The following is a 14,543-nucleotide window of genomic DNA, read 5'->3' as shown; positions in this document are numbered from 1 at the left end:
TTTAACTAGAATTCTACATTTGCAGTTGGTGTACAATGTATTAATTATATCATACAGCACTATGACAGAGTAGTCTGCCATCGAGAGTAGCAGCACCTAGTGGCCAGCTGCCCACTCCACTACCTGACCCTTTAAGGGTTCAGGAGGGTCCAGCAGATACATATAGAAACCTCAGGGTCATGGGAATGAATGTGCTTGTGGAAGGAATCTGGACACTCTACGTACAAGGGCCTGAACCTTGCAGAGAAGGTGGGGCGAGGTTTCCCTCTCTCCCATCCAGCTCCAAAGGAGTTTGGAGAAGGAACAACATAAAGGCTGCCTCCTGCCTGCCAGCAGACAGGCACTGATGGGAGAAGGCTGCCCTGCTGGACCCTCCAGAGTGGAAGGATAATTAGGAAGGGTGCACAGGTGAAGGGAATTGGCAAAAGCCTGGCAGCTGATTTAAGTCACAACCCCTGCTGCAAGGAAAGTGCTGGGGAGGGAACTCCTGCTTGAAGGAGGGTAATACTGATTAACCTAAAGCTAGGACATAACCCTAACTACAGAGAGAGGGCTGAAAGGGAGATCCTGCTTTAAGGAAGGTAGGACTGACTAACCTGAGCCAAAGAGATCTGAGGCATTATCCTAGCTCTGGAGACAGGGCTGAGGGGGAAATTCCTGCTTGGAGGAGGGAAAGACTGACTAGTTCCAGGCAAAAGATAAAGGAGTTACTTGTCACAGCCTAGCTGCTGTGAGGGGCTGGGAGCAGCTTCAGGGGGTACCCTTGTAGCTGCCAAAGAAGAAATGATGAAGAACCACTATTCCACACTGATTAGGCCTCAACTGGAGTATTGTGTCCAGTTCTGGACACTGTATTTCAGGTAAGATGTGGACAAATTGGAGAAAGTCCAGAGGAGAGCAACAAAAATGATTAAAGGTCTAGAAAACATGACCCATGAGGGAAGATTGAAAAAACTGGGTTTGTTTAATCTGCAGAAGAGAAGACTGAGGAGGGACATGGTAACAGTTTTCAAGTACATAAAAAATTGTTACAAGGAGGAGGAAGAAAAATTGTTCTAGTTAACCTCTGAGGATAGAATAGGAAGAGTGGTTTATGTTGGACATTAGGAAAAACTTCCTGCTAGGGTGGTTACGCACTGGAATAGATTGCCTATGGAGATTGTGGAATCTCCATCATTAGAGATTTTTAAGAGCAGATTAGACAAACACCTGTCAGGGATGGTGTAGATAATACTTAGTCCTGCCTTGAGTGTATGGGACTGGACTAGAAGACTTCTCAAGGTCCCTTTCAGTCCTATGTTTCTATGATTCCAGGCAGTGATAGCAGACTCCTGAGAGAAGATTTTGACAAGGTGGGCAAAAGGTAGGAGCAGTCCCGGGAAAATGTTGAAGGGATTGAAGGAATTGTCCTTGGCCCCAACCCAGAGGTGAGGGTGGTCCTAGGTTCCCCATCTCTTTCCCAGACGAAGAGGGAAGACATGGGAATCAGAAGGAGAAGAGGCCAAATATCACAGCTCCCAGACTAAGACTGAGGACTGGGCTCAAAAGCCACTAGACGTGGGGGTTTCCTCTTTGGGACTTGTGTTAACCCTGGACGGCTAGGTCCCATACAATGACAGACTGTTGTGGCACCCCAGAATGACTACAGGGGGTGCTATATTGAAAGACTCCCTGTAACACGGCACCCAAACATGGGACGGTGCTCTGGAGGTGAGAGGCATGATGATAAGCACTCAAAAGTGTGCAAGGCACAATGCACAATACAGGCCATGGACCCTGTCTCAGAGAGCTTGCAATATAATTTATGAAGGGATGAATTAAAGAGGTAATCAAACAATAGGGAGGGGTAGGGGTAGGGGTGAGGGCAAAGGACAGGGTAACAGCAATAGTGCTATGTGCTTACTCAAAGGCCTGGGCACAGAAGCAAATTATTATTTTAAATAAAAATAAGTGTCCAATATATATGCACTTCTTACCATGAAGGATGAGCCCTGAGACTGATGCTGAAAGGGCCTCTAGTATCAATTATTCGCTCTCATCCACACCAGGATGAGTGGGAGCAAATGTATTTTTGCCTAACCCTTCTGCTGAGCTGTCATTATACTACATTTAAAAAAGGATAGAGTATTTTTAAATGAATTTAGTAACTGAGAGGTGTGAAACTGATCAGCCCGAAGGAGGAAGGGGTCTCTGCACAGAACAGGTAAAGACAATATAAGCTTCCAACTAAAGGGACCACCACTAGGAATGATAAGACAGCTCAGTGTCCACGGTTCATTCTTTGTTGGGCCTCTATTAAGATTGCCAACAACAATGGCTATTGTGATGATGGATACATGCCCATTGGGAATGGGATAAAATCAGCTCATGACACACAGGCCCTTTCATTACTGAACTAAACCAGATTTGAACAGGTAACTCTGGCTCCCCATTTCCTTCAAAGAGCTTGTAGGTGAAATCCCACTTCCAAGCCCACAAAAACTGCAAAAGGTCTCATTCTGAACGATAGGGCAATGTCTCATCCCCTTTCACTGCCATGTGGGTTTGTGACACAGCATAGTGGCATGTCACCCACCTGTGGATGAAATTCTTCTTCTCCAAGTACTCCATAGCAGAGGAGATCTGAGTGGCCATGTAGAGCAGCACGACAGCGCTCACCTCCTCCCGGTTGCATTCTCGTAGGTAGTCCAGCAGGTTCCCATATGGCATATATTCCGTCACAATGTAAAAGGGTGGCTCCAGGGTGCATACACCTGGCCGTGAAAGAGACAAAGTTAACATTTAAGTAATTATCTCAGCTCTAGTTTACCAGTACTCTTGAAGGATCTGAAATCCATTTACAGCATTTTCTGCCAAAGTAATGTACTCCTATCCCATTTGTTGTACTCAAAGTTGAACCTGTTTTATTTTCCAGGAACAACTTCAGTGTGGCCTAGCACAAACCGAGATACAGGAGGCCAAGTGCACATTCAGTGCCACTCTACATATGGGGTAATTAGTACCAAAGTTCTAATAATCCAATGGAATATGCATAAGAGAGCAATCTCACAGTGCTGCATGGGTGCAGAGTGGAAGAAGAGATGTTTTGAACCCTAAGAATTTGATCTTTTTCTCACCCTCAAACTCATGAGGCCAATTAGAATTCCCACTAAAGCTGGTCATTACCAGGTAAGAATCAGCTGGGTGGGTCTACAAGTTGGAATGTCACTAAGTATGTGAAAACTCCCATGTATGACAGCTTGGTAAACTATCAATACCATGCAGCCTGCTTGTAGATCAGGACTCATTCACACACATTCCTTTGACAACTTGCACATTTATTGCAGCTGTGTGCAAAACATGTATTGGTGGTAGAGGGAAACATGATATTAGTGTCAATTCTTTAAATAGGTCTCACCTCCTTTGTAGCTCCCTTTTACAGCTAATCATTCTGGCTCTCTCACACTGACAAACAGCATACTCCCACATGATGGATCAGAAGAGGTACTCCAAAAGCACTGATATATATCTTGAACACAAGTCTCTTTACATTGTGCTCTCCTCTGGCTACCAGACAGGGCTGGGCAGAGACATCTTCTATGTCTACTTGATGATGGGTGCAGAGTGATTGACGTTACTGGAGTTCTTCACATTCCCAGCATTATTTCCTTTTGCCCTACTCTTAGCTGACAGCTTGGCTCCCAAAAGTAGTGACAGTCCAGGTGCAGCAGCAGATGGGACTATACACTAGTGAAGATTTGGGATCTAATGTCTATAGAGAATCTTTCCACATACAGAATTAACAGCTATGCTGACTATGTAGCAGTAATCACCCTACCATACACATTCCAGTGGGAAAACTTGGGTATGGCCAAGCTGCAAAGCCTGCATATTTCTTCCACTCACATGTTGCTTCAATATGGGCTTATCTCTTCATTTTGCCTCCCCACTGCAGTTATCTAATTGTTATATTTGAATCTAGAGGACAACACACTAATATTTATTTGGTGATATGCATATTAGTCCTTTCCCACAGCAGTAGAGATTTGGTTGCTTTGTATTGTTATTAGTTACAGATATATTTAATCTATTCAGTAGGGCTTTTTTCAATAAATGTCTTTCTGTTCACATAAGTAACTGGGCAAAGACTATAAATGACAGTGTCATGTGTGAATGAGAGTATCATATTTGCTTTTAGATATGACATCATCTCCCTCAGTGCAGTGATAACTGTATTACTTTAACGGTCTCTGTATTTTTGGCTATTGCACTAATAAAAAAAAACCTTCAGTCCAGGTAAGTAACATTTTGTAAGGCTGATCTGACAGACCGAAAAAGTAGTCTGTCCATTAACATGGCTGTGGTCAAGGTGTAATTTGACTGGATGCTAAAGATGTAGAGTTGTATAATGCATGGTCAGGTTTCACTAGCGTGTGCGTGTGTGTATGTGTGTGCGCGCACAGAACAGAAAACTCCAACTTCGGAATGTATGTTGTCAAATGTATCTTATATGGCTAAAGCACTTGGACTTCAGTCTAGTGCCCCAAGAGTACGCATACCACAAAGGTGAGGACACTAACCCAGAGAGGCCTAAACGTCATCCTTAGGTCAAATGCAACTCAGAGTACCACAGCATAAACCAATGCTGTCTAAATATAGGCACCATCCAAAGAAGCGGACAGATCTGAGTATGCAGTTTGATCCAAGCACCCAGGTAGCATTGCCTGGTGGACTCTGTCAATAGATGTCACAACTCTCTATTAAGTATTGGATTAAAATTTGGGGCATCCCGTAGCTCCAGGCAAGTTGTCAAAATGGCCTTCAATTAGGCCAAGTTTGAATGCCGCTGCCACTGGTGTGCACTTTGGCGCGTACTGTTAGCGTAAACCCAGACTAGACCCCGACTTTGCAAGAACAGTGCATAGACTAAAGCAGGTCAATAATATGACAGCTGTCACTATTTCAGGGCTGCCCAGACGGGGGGGGGGGGGGGGGGGGCGGGGGGCGCAAGTGGGGCAATTTGCCCCAGACCCCACAGGGGTCCCCACGAGAGTTTTTTGGGGTCCCCGGAGCGGGGTCCTTCATTCGCTCCGGGGGCCCCAGAAAACTCTCGCAGGGCCCGGGCCCCCGGAGCTTCTTCTGCTCCGGGTCTTCGGCGGCAATTCGGCAGCGGGGGCCCCCTGCTGCTGAAGACCCCAGACCCCCTGAATCCTCTAGGCAGCCCTGCACTGTTTTTAAACAAAGATTCAGTTTCAATAGAAATTAAGACGGTAAGCACAGAAAGAGAGATCAAACTCCTTCACTCACCTAATAATTGCACTAGATTTGGGTGCTTGATTTCCTTCATCACAGCAGCTTCTTTCAAGAACTCCTCCACTTCCATGGTATCTTCCTGGAAAATGGGACAAAAGAAAACAGGCAAACCCCTCTTAACGACTTTAAGGTCTGTTTTAACACTGCACTGTTCCAACCCAGGAACTGGAGATAAATTCTTTTACATCTGTTTCTCATTTCTGGTTTCATTAATGCACTAGTGTTTGCAAAAAAGCATGTCCATTTCTTCCCCACCCACGACTGACCAACATAGGTGCTGCTTCTCAGGCTTTGAACAAAACAATAATCAAAGGCTTCCATAACCTCTGGCCCAGCTGACTGGACATCTGCAGTATGGTTAAGCAACTTTATCAGCCTAGTGACTGATCTACACTGACACTTGGGAGCTTTAAGCTTAATTTGTGATTTCTTGCTCCTTAGTCCATCAAGTCTAAAAAGGCTAGGGAGCTCAAGTCTCTGGAGGGAAAGAAGGCCTGAGGTCAATTATTAGCAATCCTTCTGACTAAGGAGTAGTTTTGATGGGTTATATAAGGGAATCCTGCCAAAGTGTTCTCACCTGGGAAGATGACAGCTACAGTTGTAGATTACAGAGCTAGCTTTAGCATTTTATTTTACTTAGCTGTAACACAAGGAACCTATAGGCCTGTATCCTCTAAGATATTATCTTACGCAGTTAGCATACGGCATAAGTTACCATAAGGCTTTGAGGCATATGACCTCTGGCATAGAAAAATGGCCTGACAATTACTCTGCGTTTTGCAGAACTGGGAATAGCATGTTTGGGGGAAGGAGGAGGAGGGAGAGTTTGTGTATAACAATACCAGGTAACCGCAGGAACACTGAACTGATACTAAGTTTGGATATCTTACAATGGATCGTTGTAGATGCTTAGCCACAAACTTGCCTTGGCAACAAATTGATGCATATGGTAATAAATTAAAATCATATGTATACAAACCTATAGGACAGGGGTTGGCAACCTATGGCACTCACACTGCCCGGGTCCTGGCCACCGGTCTGGGGGGCTCTGCATTTTAATTTAATTTTAAATGAAGCTTCTTAATTTTTTAAAAACCTTATTTACTTTACATACAACAATAGTTTAGTTATATATTATAGACTTATAGAAAGAGACCTTCTAAAAACGTTAAAATGTATTACTGGCACCGAAACCTTAAATCAGAGTGAATAAATGAAGACTCGGAAAACCACTTCTGAAAGGTTGCCGACCCCTGCTATAGGATAAAAGGCACCCGTAGGGTAAGGAAGTTAAATATGGACATGGGAGGCTGGGTACTCAAATGAATATTTATGACAGGTCCTAGGCCCTATAACAGGGAAGACCACAACGTAAGGGGGTACGTGTGTCGTCATCATCGGTTGACCTGGACCATTGGATTTGCTTGACATGCCAAGGACAGAGCAGGTTTTTTGTCTTTCATTGCCAGATCCCCAAAGAAGTGTGTGGGAATATCTGCAAGGAATGGTACAAGATATAACATTAACTTTGTAGTACTATTATCTTTGTATGTGGTTTGGAGCTTTTGTCTCTTTACTAATTGTGCTAATACAAGTGGTGAAAGCTCTGCTTTGCCCTCAGCATGAGTGCCTTTATTGTGCATATCAGGGTTCCCAACCAGATATTGAACTCAATAACCTTATTTCTGTTGTGCCTGCTTCTGGGACTAGAATCTTACAATCCCCCAGCTCTTTAAATGAGTGTTAATTGGAAGTCAATAACCACTAAAGAATCAGACTACACAATGTTGGAACTTAAATGACGGATGTGTAGGGGGAGAGGGTTCTGAAGTTTCCCAGAGGCAGGAGTGGGGTGGAGAAGAAGTTTTCCTGATCCCTAGTTCTCTGAGAAGTCTCCATAACCCGTTTTCTTCTTCCAGGTGGCTGTTACAATAGCCCTGCATTGGACACTCAGTCTCCATGGAGAATAGATTTGACTAGGGAATTCCAACTGCTTTTAAGCCACACACTGAGCTTAAAGTTTGTTGTTGCTAACCTTTCTTCCCTGCAGGCTACTGTATAGTCAGCATAGGAGTTTGGGTTTCCCCACTCAATTTCCTGATGCTTTTGGCATTAGCAGGTGCAAAACATTCCAGAAGTAAGAGCACACTGCACTCTTCTGTTGGCTAAACACGCACTTCTAATGAAACAATGAGTGCACAGTGGTCTTAAAACCCACCTTTAGTGTTTTCACCGCAACCGTGAGATTGTATTTCTTCCAGACACCAACGTACACTTCACCATACTGCCCTCCCCCAAGTTTGTGCTTCATGGTGATATCCGTTCGTTCCATCTCCCACTTGTCATGGATGGGGGACACTCCATAGACTGTGGGCTTATTGCACTTGGGTGCTGGGTAATGCAAGGTTGTCACCAGTCCATCTGCCACTGTAGAATGATGGTGAACTAGCTCTGCTAATGTGTTGAAGCGGCTTTCAGCTGTCACATACACCTGATGAGAAAGGATCAAGAATCCATTTAACTATGTAGATATCTGAAATATTTCAGTGATCGTGGAAGACTGGACAGTAAAAACATTCAAATAAATATGAAGGGAATTCATAAATAAATTTGCTCTCAGTTTGATAGGAAAATAGAACAGGCCAATACATAGGGTTTACATCTGCAGTAAGAGGCAGGTTGGGAAAGTACAGCCACTGAAGTGATCAGCTTGTCTGATGACCTCCCCCATGCTTTCCATAATTTTAAAATTAAAACTATTGTAAAGTGCAGTCTCCAATCTCCTTAGGACCAGTGGAATCTCCCCCAGATATGATGCACCGCACCCTAATTGTGCCAAAGACAAACAACTGTTGGTTTAGCAAAGTCTTGCTTATTCTCACATACAGACTGTTCCTGCCAGGGCCAATTGAAATAGATCTGTAACTACATCAAACCACCACTATTCTGCTCTCCAGTCACCCACGCAACAAGGACAATTAACAGCATTCTCGAGATTTCTTCCAAAGTGTTATTTCTTGGATTAGGGAATATAGCGTGGACAGACGTTCCCTTTTTTTCACCTTTCACTTGTACAAGACAAGATAATCAAGACATCCTCTATTTTCTCTTCCCGTTGTGTTCCTTGGAGCAGGCCTTACCTTTCCATCTGCGGTGGTATTGATCCTGTAGTGGTAAACACGCCCCTCGTACCGGAGGGAGATGGACAGCTGCCCTGGGCTGCTCTCACTTTCACGAACCAGGAAGCTGCCATTGATGAGACTGCTCAGCAGATACTCGGCTGCACTGCGTGACACGGGCCCATGATACCAGGAATGCTTCTCCAGGCTGTTCACTGGTGTGATATAGTTGCTTGGCACCCATCCCTGCCCATTCTTAGAACATACCTCACTCCATTCACCATTCTGGTTGTAACCCAGGACTCGTAGCTTCTCACCTGAAGATGGGGACAAGGGGGGGGGAGGGGAGAAATCAAGTTGAAATCAGGTCAGTCTTCTTTGAGTACACATACTACTAGTTAACTAAGCCTGCCTTTACAGCTAGAGAATACAAGGCAAAGACCCTTTAATACAAATTCCCAAGCTGCTTCATGTAATTTTTAAGTAGATAAAAAGTAAAATTCAGAAAGTGGACTCACATGAGCTTTTAACCTAGATTTAGGAGCCGTGGCGGGGGCAGAGGGGGTAAGAGAGAGAGAGTTTTGACAACCTCCAAATTTGAGGAGCTGAACAGCTAAGACACTATTCCCTAGTTACTCCAGTTTGGATACTCAGCTAAAACTTACTAACATGCAACCACATTGCCACATGTGTCAACCAGTTCCAGTGCTTCCTCTGGTTTAGATTTCTGGAGCAGGGAGCTGACTCTTTCCTAAGAGGTTGAGGACCCATTCCAGGTTGGAAGACTTAAAACCAACCCCTTTAAAAATCGTTGTACAGCGAGATACATTTTTCTGGCATCCATTGACAATAGTGCTAAGAAACCTCCAAGCTGATATTTTCCTTGGTATATTTAAAGAAGCCTTTGATTTCCATTGAGTTGAGGCAGCAGGACAGTGAAATCTGTATATGGGCGATAAAGTTGAGAAGTGTCACTACAGACAGATAAAGAAGCCTGCATATATTACCACAGCAGGACCATGAGATTCTAGATCTCAGTACTAGTATCACAGTCCTACCACGCAGTGCTCCTCAGGCTGTTCAGTAACCTGCCCTCTGTGCCAGCACCCAATTTAGAGAATTGCTCCTAACTTTCCCAAAATATCTGTGTGCATGTTGACAGCAGTGGTGCTGGGATTAGTTTTCTGTGGGGATGGATATACTGGTAAAATCAGAGGCTGATGACCGGAGCAGGGAAGAACTAGTGTTTTGAAAGCTGACAGTTTCAGAGCAGGTGCGGGATCAACTTCCCACCTGCCAAGTTAGTTTGGTCACTAATGCCCAGCACCACACAGGCTTATGCTAACTGCCCTTCAATCAACACCCTGTCTAAAGCTGAAGGACATGCAGTGATACTAGCAGTGAAAACCAGTGCTATAGGCCTAACCCGAGAGTTTACTTATTTCTGAAGAAAAATTATGAAACGTCTCACACTGCAATGGGAAGGTTAGGCACAGGTGATTTTGGAGTATTAGGATGGTAATAGTTATGCTCATTGGATCACTAACTGAGTACTATCTACAGATAAAAAGAACTGGAGTACTTGTGGCACCTTAGAGACTAACAAATTTATTTGAGCATAAACTTTCGTGGGCTAAAACCCACTTCATCGGATGCATGCAGTGGAAAATACAGTAGGAATATATATATACACACACATACACACACACACACACATACATACATATACATACATACACACACACAAACATGAAACAATGGGTTTACCATACACACTATAACAAGAGTGATTCCACTCAAATAAATTTGTTAGTCTCTAAGGTGCCACAAGTACTCCTGTTCTTTTTGCGGATATGGCTGCTACTCTGAAACCTATCTACAGATAGTAATCTCTGCAATAAGTTATTTCTCCAGCAGGGGTCCCTATTACATAAGTCATAGAAAAAACACCTATTAGCAAGGCACCAATCTACCTATCAGCATGAAAGACCATAATCTACTTCAGCTACATTCACTTCTTCCACTCTCTCTGATGGAATGAAGTGACAAGTGATTCTAGTATATTCTTTTCTCATTGTTAAACCCACAGCTTTAGCACTGAAGGAAGCTACCGATAGTTCTGCAGGGAGACGTTAATGCTGCCATCTTATGCCAGGTCTACATTATAAAGTTAGGTTCACCCAGCTACATTGCTCAGGGGTGTGAAAAATCCACATCCCTAAGTGGCAGCCTAACCCCCAGCATAGACAGTGCTAAGTTGATATGTCAGTGGAAGAATTCTTCTATCTACCACCTCTCAGGGAGTTGGATTAACTACAGTGATGGGAGAACCCCTCCTGTTGCTGTAGTGAGTTCTATACCGAAGTGCTACAATGGCATAGCTGCAGTGTTGCAACTGTGCCGCTGGCAGTGACTTAAGTGTAGACACCGCCTTACTGTGAAATACCTTTCCCCTTGTAGAGTGGCAGAGAAACAACAATCCATGTGAGTCATGCTTTCCCTCTAATTTAGGGCTGTTTGGACAGGTACGTGCTACCATCTCAGCTATCACAGGTCCGTGAATCAACACCTTGATGAGAACAAACTGGAGCCACACGAAGATGTTGAAAGGGTACAGCACGCCTTACCTTTGGTGATGCTGAGTGTGTTGTCGCCGCTTGCTACAAAATCATAAAGTGCAACAAAAAGATTGGGATCGCTCTCAGTGGTTCCAAGCAGGTTCTCCTTAGAGCTCCACCTGATGGCTTCATTCAGTGCCTGGGGTTCAACATCACAACCATAGGGGCGGTGAAGGGCCTCTGGACAAAAAAAAGTGAGAGGAGGAAATTTACTCTATGTACAACAGCTGTGAATGTCAAAATGCAACGCACACTCAACACTGTTGCTGCAGCTTTGTGAGCACTGCATAGAACAGGAAGTATGGATTTTTCAAGAATGGATATTGTATATCAATCCAGGCATCAGAAAAACAGCCTGTGTGACCAGAGGATATCGAGGTTGTTCTAAATAAAGATGAAAATATATAGTAACTTGTGTTGAAACTGAATTTCATCAGCCCTTCTTCAAACTCATCCCTACCTTTTGAAAGTTTTTCCACAAGAGAAAGGAACATACAAGTTTCTAAAGATGAAGTGAGGGTAAGATTGATGAGAAATAAATGTTTCATATGATCATTTTACACACTTTTTCCCTCCTCTTTAGGGAAGCTGAACTGGAAAGAGTGGCCAGAAACAATAATTAATACTGACATCAAATGGCATGTCTCCATGAAGATCAACTGCTTTAGGAAGCTTTAAATGATACAAATGTTCCCAGAGACAAGCTTGGGACTACACTAGCATTTAATGCAACAATTTTGATTTTTTCTTTTTATATTAGTGTGTTAGGAATTCAGAGACAGGATGGAATAAGGCATGAAGGAGCCAGTTAACTGAGTAACATGGGAAGAATGAGGCAGCAAAAAGAGTGAGACACACCCAAAAGCAGAAGCTAGTCTGCGCAGAGCCTTGAAAAGGGACAGAGAGCTTAAATGTGATACAGGATGGGGACAAGGGGAAGCCAGTGAGAAACAAACAGGGAAGGGCGGGCCTGGGCATGCTCCAAGCAGCAGGCAAACATCTGGCATGGATTCAGAGAAGGCCAAGCCTCAGTACCAGGAAACCAAAATTTAGGGATTTTCCTGCGATATCGATTCCATTTTTCCACTTTACTCTCCTTCTCTCCTCCCCTGACCCCTACATTTTCATGCTACTGTAACAAACATGACAGAACAGGTTGCGATTGTTAATTTATCAAATGTTTTTCTTAGCAGCACTCATGAATAGTTACATACTCTGTTGGTTATGCTGGCAGAGTTTATAACTATCATGAAATCACAAACGTGCTTCTCAGGGGGACTGTAAACTTGTGTCTGGAGTGACTAGATCTGTATGTGAGGTCTCTCAGAAGTTATGTGATTTGCCAGCATAACCTGCTGATCTTGTGTATGGTGAGTAACCTACATTCCAGGCCTAACCAAAAAATTATCACATGCACCAGCAGAGCTCATCGGGCTCAAAGTTATAAGCTCCACTAGCAACAAATAAACCTGCAGCTAGGTATTAAGCTAGTGATATTTTCATTCCTAATGTTTTATTACAGGTATGCGTAACAGTTTTTGTACATGGATTGTTGTCATCTTATCAATACCAATTGGTTTTAGAGAATACTAAAGTACTACACTGGTATCACAAGACAACATGAGAAAATCCCAGTGGATAAATTATAGCATAAGTGCCAGCATCCCAGCACAGCTTCTTCTAGCTGGGCATGTATATACACATATCAAATAATTAGCACTGAACTGTTTTAGTGGCAACAGATAGGAGCACCAATTCCTAGAAGCAGCTGTCTTTATGGAGCAAAAATAAATAGTAATTAAATAATACATTCTTTACACTTTTGTAGTGCCTTCCATCAAAGCCATTCCAAGTCTTTCAGTGCCTTGGGCAAGGTCACACACCAAGCCTGAGACAAAGGAAGTCTCCTGACTCCCAGCACTCTCTACTTTAGAAACCAGACTGGCCTCCTCCCTTAAAGGAGCAGAAATGCTGCAAGTGTGTGACGAGAGCTTGCACTCTCTTTAAAGGTTTCAGAGTAGCAGCCGTGTTAGTCTGTATCCGCAAAAAGAACAGGAGTACTTGTGGCATCTTAGAGACTAACAAATTTCTTAGTCTCTAAGGTGCCACAAGTACTCCTGTTCTTTTTACTCTCTTTAAAGACATTTGTACTTTTGGCCTCAAATTTACATTAACCAGGATGTAAATGTCTTCCTGGTTTCAATTATGCATTTGCTTTAAAGTCAGAGATTTTAAAAAAGTACACACACAGTTTTCTTTTACAATCAAATATAGTTTTAGATAAAAAATACAAGTATTTCAATTTAAGCCATGGTGGCTAATGCAATGAGCACCCAGCCCATACTTAAGGTTCGGCCATAGCAGATGTATAATCAGTTACTATGCATCTAGTTGTTAACTTCATAGCAGGAGCAGAATATCAATTCAGTTAGTAATGCTGCTGAATCAAGCACCACAACCAGTCAAGATCTTCTAGCCTGCCCACATGCAGCTCAGCAGAGGATACTTTAACCAGAGGGAAAGCCCAGACCAAAGGCGGCAGTAGGTATGCCACCTGCTGCTGATTCCATAGCCTTGAGCAACACTACCCACATTAAACAATTTGTGGTACTACACTGAGTCGCCAATAGGAATTCAAAGCAGATGTGGGACTACCACTACTTCCTTTTGAATGCTTAGGAGGTCTGTGCATGTTCATAAGAGAAGTATTACATACCAAAAAAAGCAAAACTAAAGTAAATGGTTTGACATTTGAAGAGTAACTTTCAACAGTCAGTAACGTTAGGGGTAAAATATTCAAAAGCACCTGAGGGACTTATGAGACTTAACCCCATTTTCAAAAGTGATTTAGGCACACAGGAGCCTTATTTTCGGGAGGAATAAGGGGCAGGAAAAAGCTATATTTACGTATGTTGATTGTCTAACTCATCAAGGAAACAATGACATTTATGTATAATAACCCCGTAGAGTGAATACTTCATAAGCCCTACATTTAGATCCAAGGTAGGGCACCAAACTAGAAACCTCTAGTTTTTAAACTCTAGATCCTTTTAACTTTAAGCTGCATCATAAAATAATTGTTATGGTACTACTGCATTAGTCTCCCCCAGAGTGAAGATTTACAATCTAGAAAATCACTTCTCTTACACACTAATTACATCATTTTTGATCAAGGAAAAAGGTTGTGTCTCATCCATCCTTTTCCTCTTCCTGTTCTTTGTTCCCACTACAGAATTTACTCCCTTCCAGGCACACTCACTTTCCCATTCAGCCAATTTGCAAGGTACTTTTTCCCCATGCTAGTTACTTCTCGTCCGGCACAAGACTGAACAGAAAGTTAAAAGAAAGTCCTAAACCTGACATTTTAGAATCAGATCGAACACTAAAGTTCTCTCCTCCTCTGAAATAAAATCTGTATAACTGTTCAATATGACAAGTTTTAATGATCCTCTAAAAAAAACTTTACAAAAACAGAAATCCTTAGGCTTCCTATAGCTGATCTTGTACTATAAGG

The 14,543-nt window shown here is 43.0% G+C and overlaps 2 protein-coding genes across 9 annotated transcripts in view; one reads left to right on the top strand and one right to left on the bottom strand.

Annotated features, from left to right (window-relative positions):
- The window catches only part of TOR3A (torsin family 3 member A), a 38,397-nt gene extending 24,472 nt beyond the window's left edge, over positions 1–13,925 (top strand). For 3 of the 5 annotated variants that reach the window (XM_042851213.2, XM_065555665.1, XM_065555662.1), the window contains one exon: positions 2,915–4,110. In XM_042851213.2, coding sequence (XP_042707147.2) covers positions 2,915–3,096 — 182 coding nt within the window. In that variant the 3' untranslated portion in view covers positions 3,097–4,110. Of the gene's footprint in view, positions 1–2,914; positions 4,111–10,922 lie in introns of those variants that run through there. The other 2 variants (XM_065555663.1, XM_065555666.1) reach the window with 2 other exon arrangements.
- The window catches only part of ABL2 (ABL proto-oncogene 2, non-receptor tyrosine kinase), an 80,327-nt gene that overhangs the window by 13,904 nt on the left and 51,880 nt on the right, over positions 1–14,543 (bottom strand). For 3 of the 4 annotated variants that reach the window (XM_005304190.4, XM_005304192.5, XM_005304191.5), the window contains exons 2-6: positions 11,039–11,209; positions 8,433–8,728; positions 7,511–7,783; positions 5,287–5,371; positions 2,576–2,753 (exon numbers count right to left, since the gene is read on the bottom strand). In XM_005304190.4, coding sequence (XP_005304247.2) covers positions 2,576–2,753; positions 5,287–5,371; positions 7,511–7,783; positions 8,433–8,728; positions 11,039–11,209 — 1,003 coding nt within the window. Of the gene's footprint in view, positions 1–2,575; positions 2,754–5,286; positions 5,372–7,510; positions 7,784–8,432; positions 8,729–9,076; positions 9,354–11,038; positions 11,210–14,543 lie in introns of those variants that run through there. The other variant, XM_042851212.2, reaches the window with a different exon arrangement.

Source organism: Chrysemys picta, chromosome 8 (assembly GCF_011386835.1).
Source record: "Chrysemys picta bellii isolate R12L10 chromosome 8, ASM1138683v2, whole genome shotgun sequence".
Lineage (NCBI taxonomy): Eukaryota > Metazoa > Chordata > Testudines > Emydidae > Chrysemys > Chrysemys picta.
The sequence above is the reverse complement of the archived record's forward strand: the minus strand, read 5'-3'. Positions and strand labels throughout refer to the sequence as shown.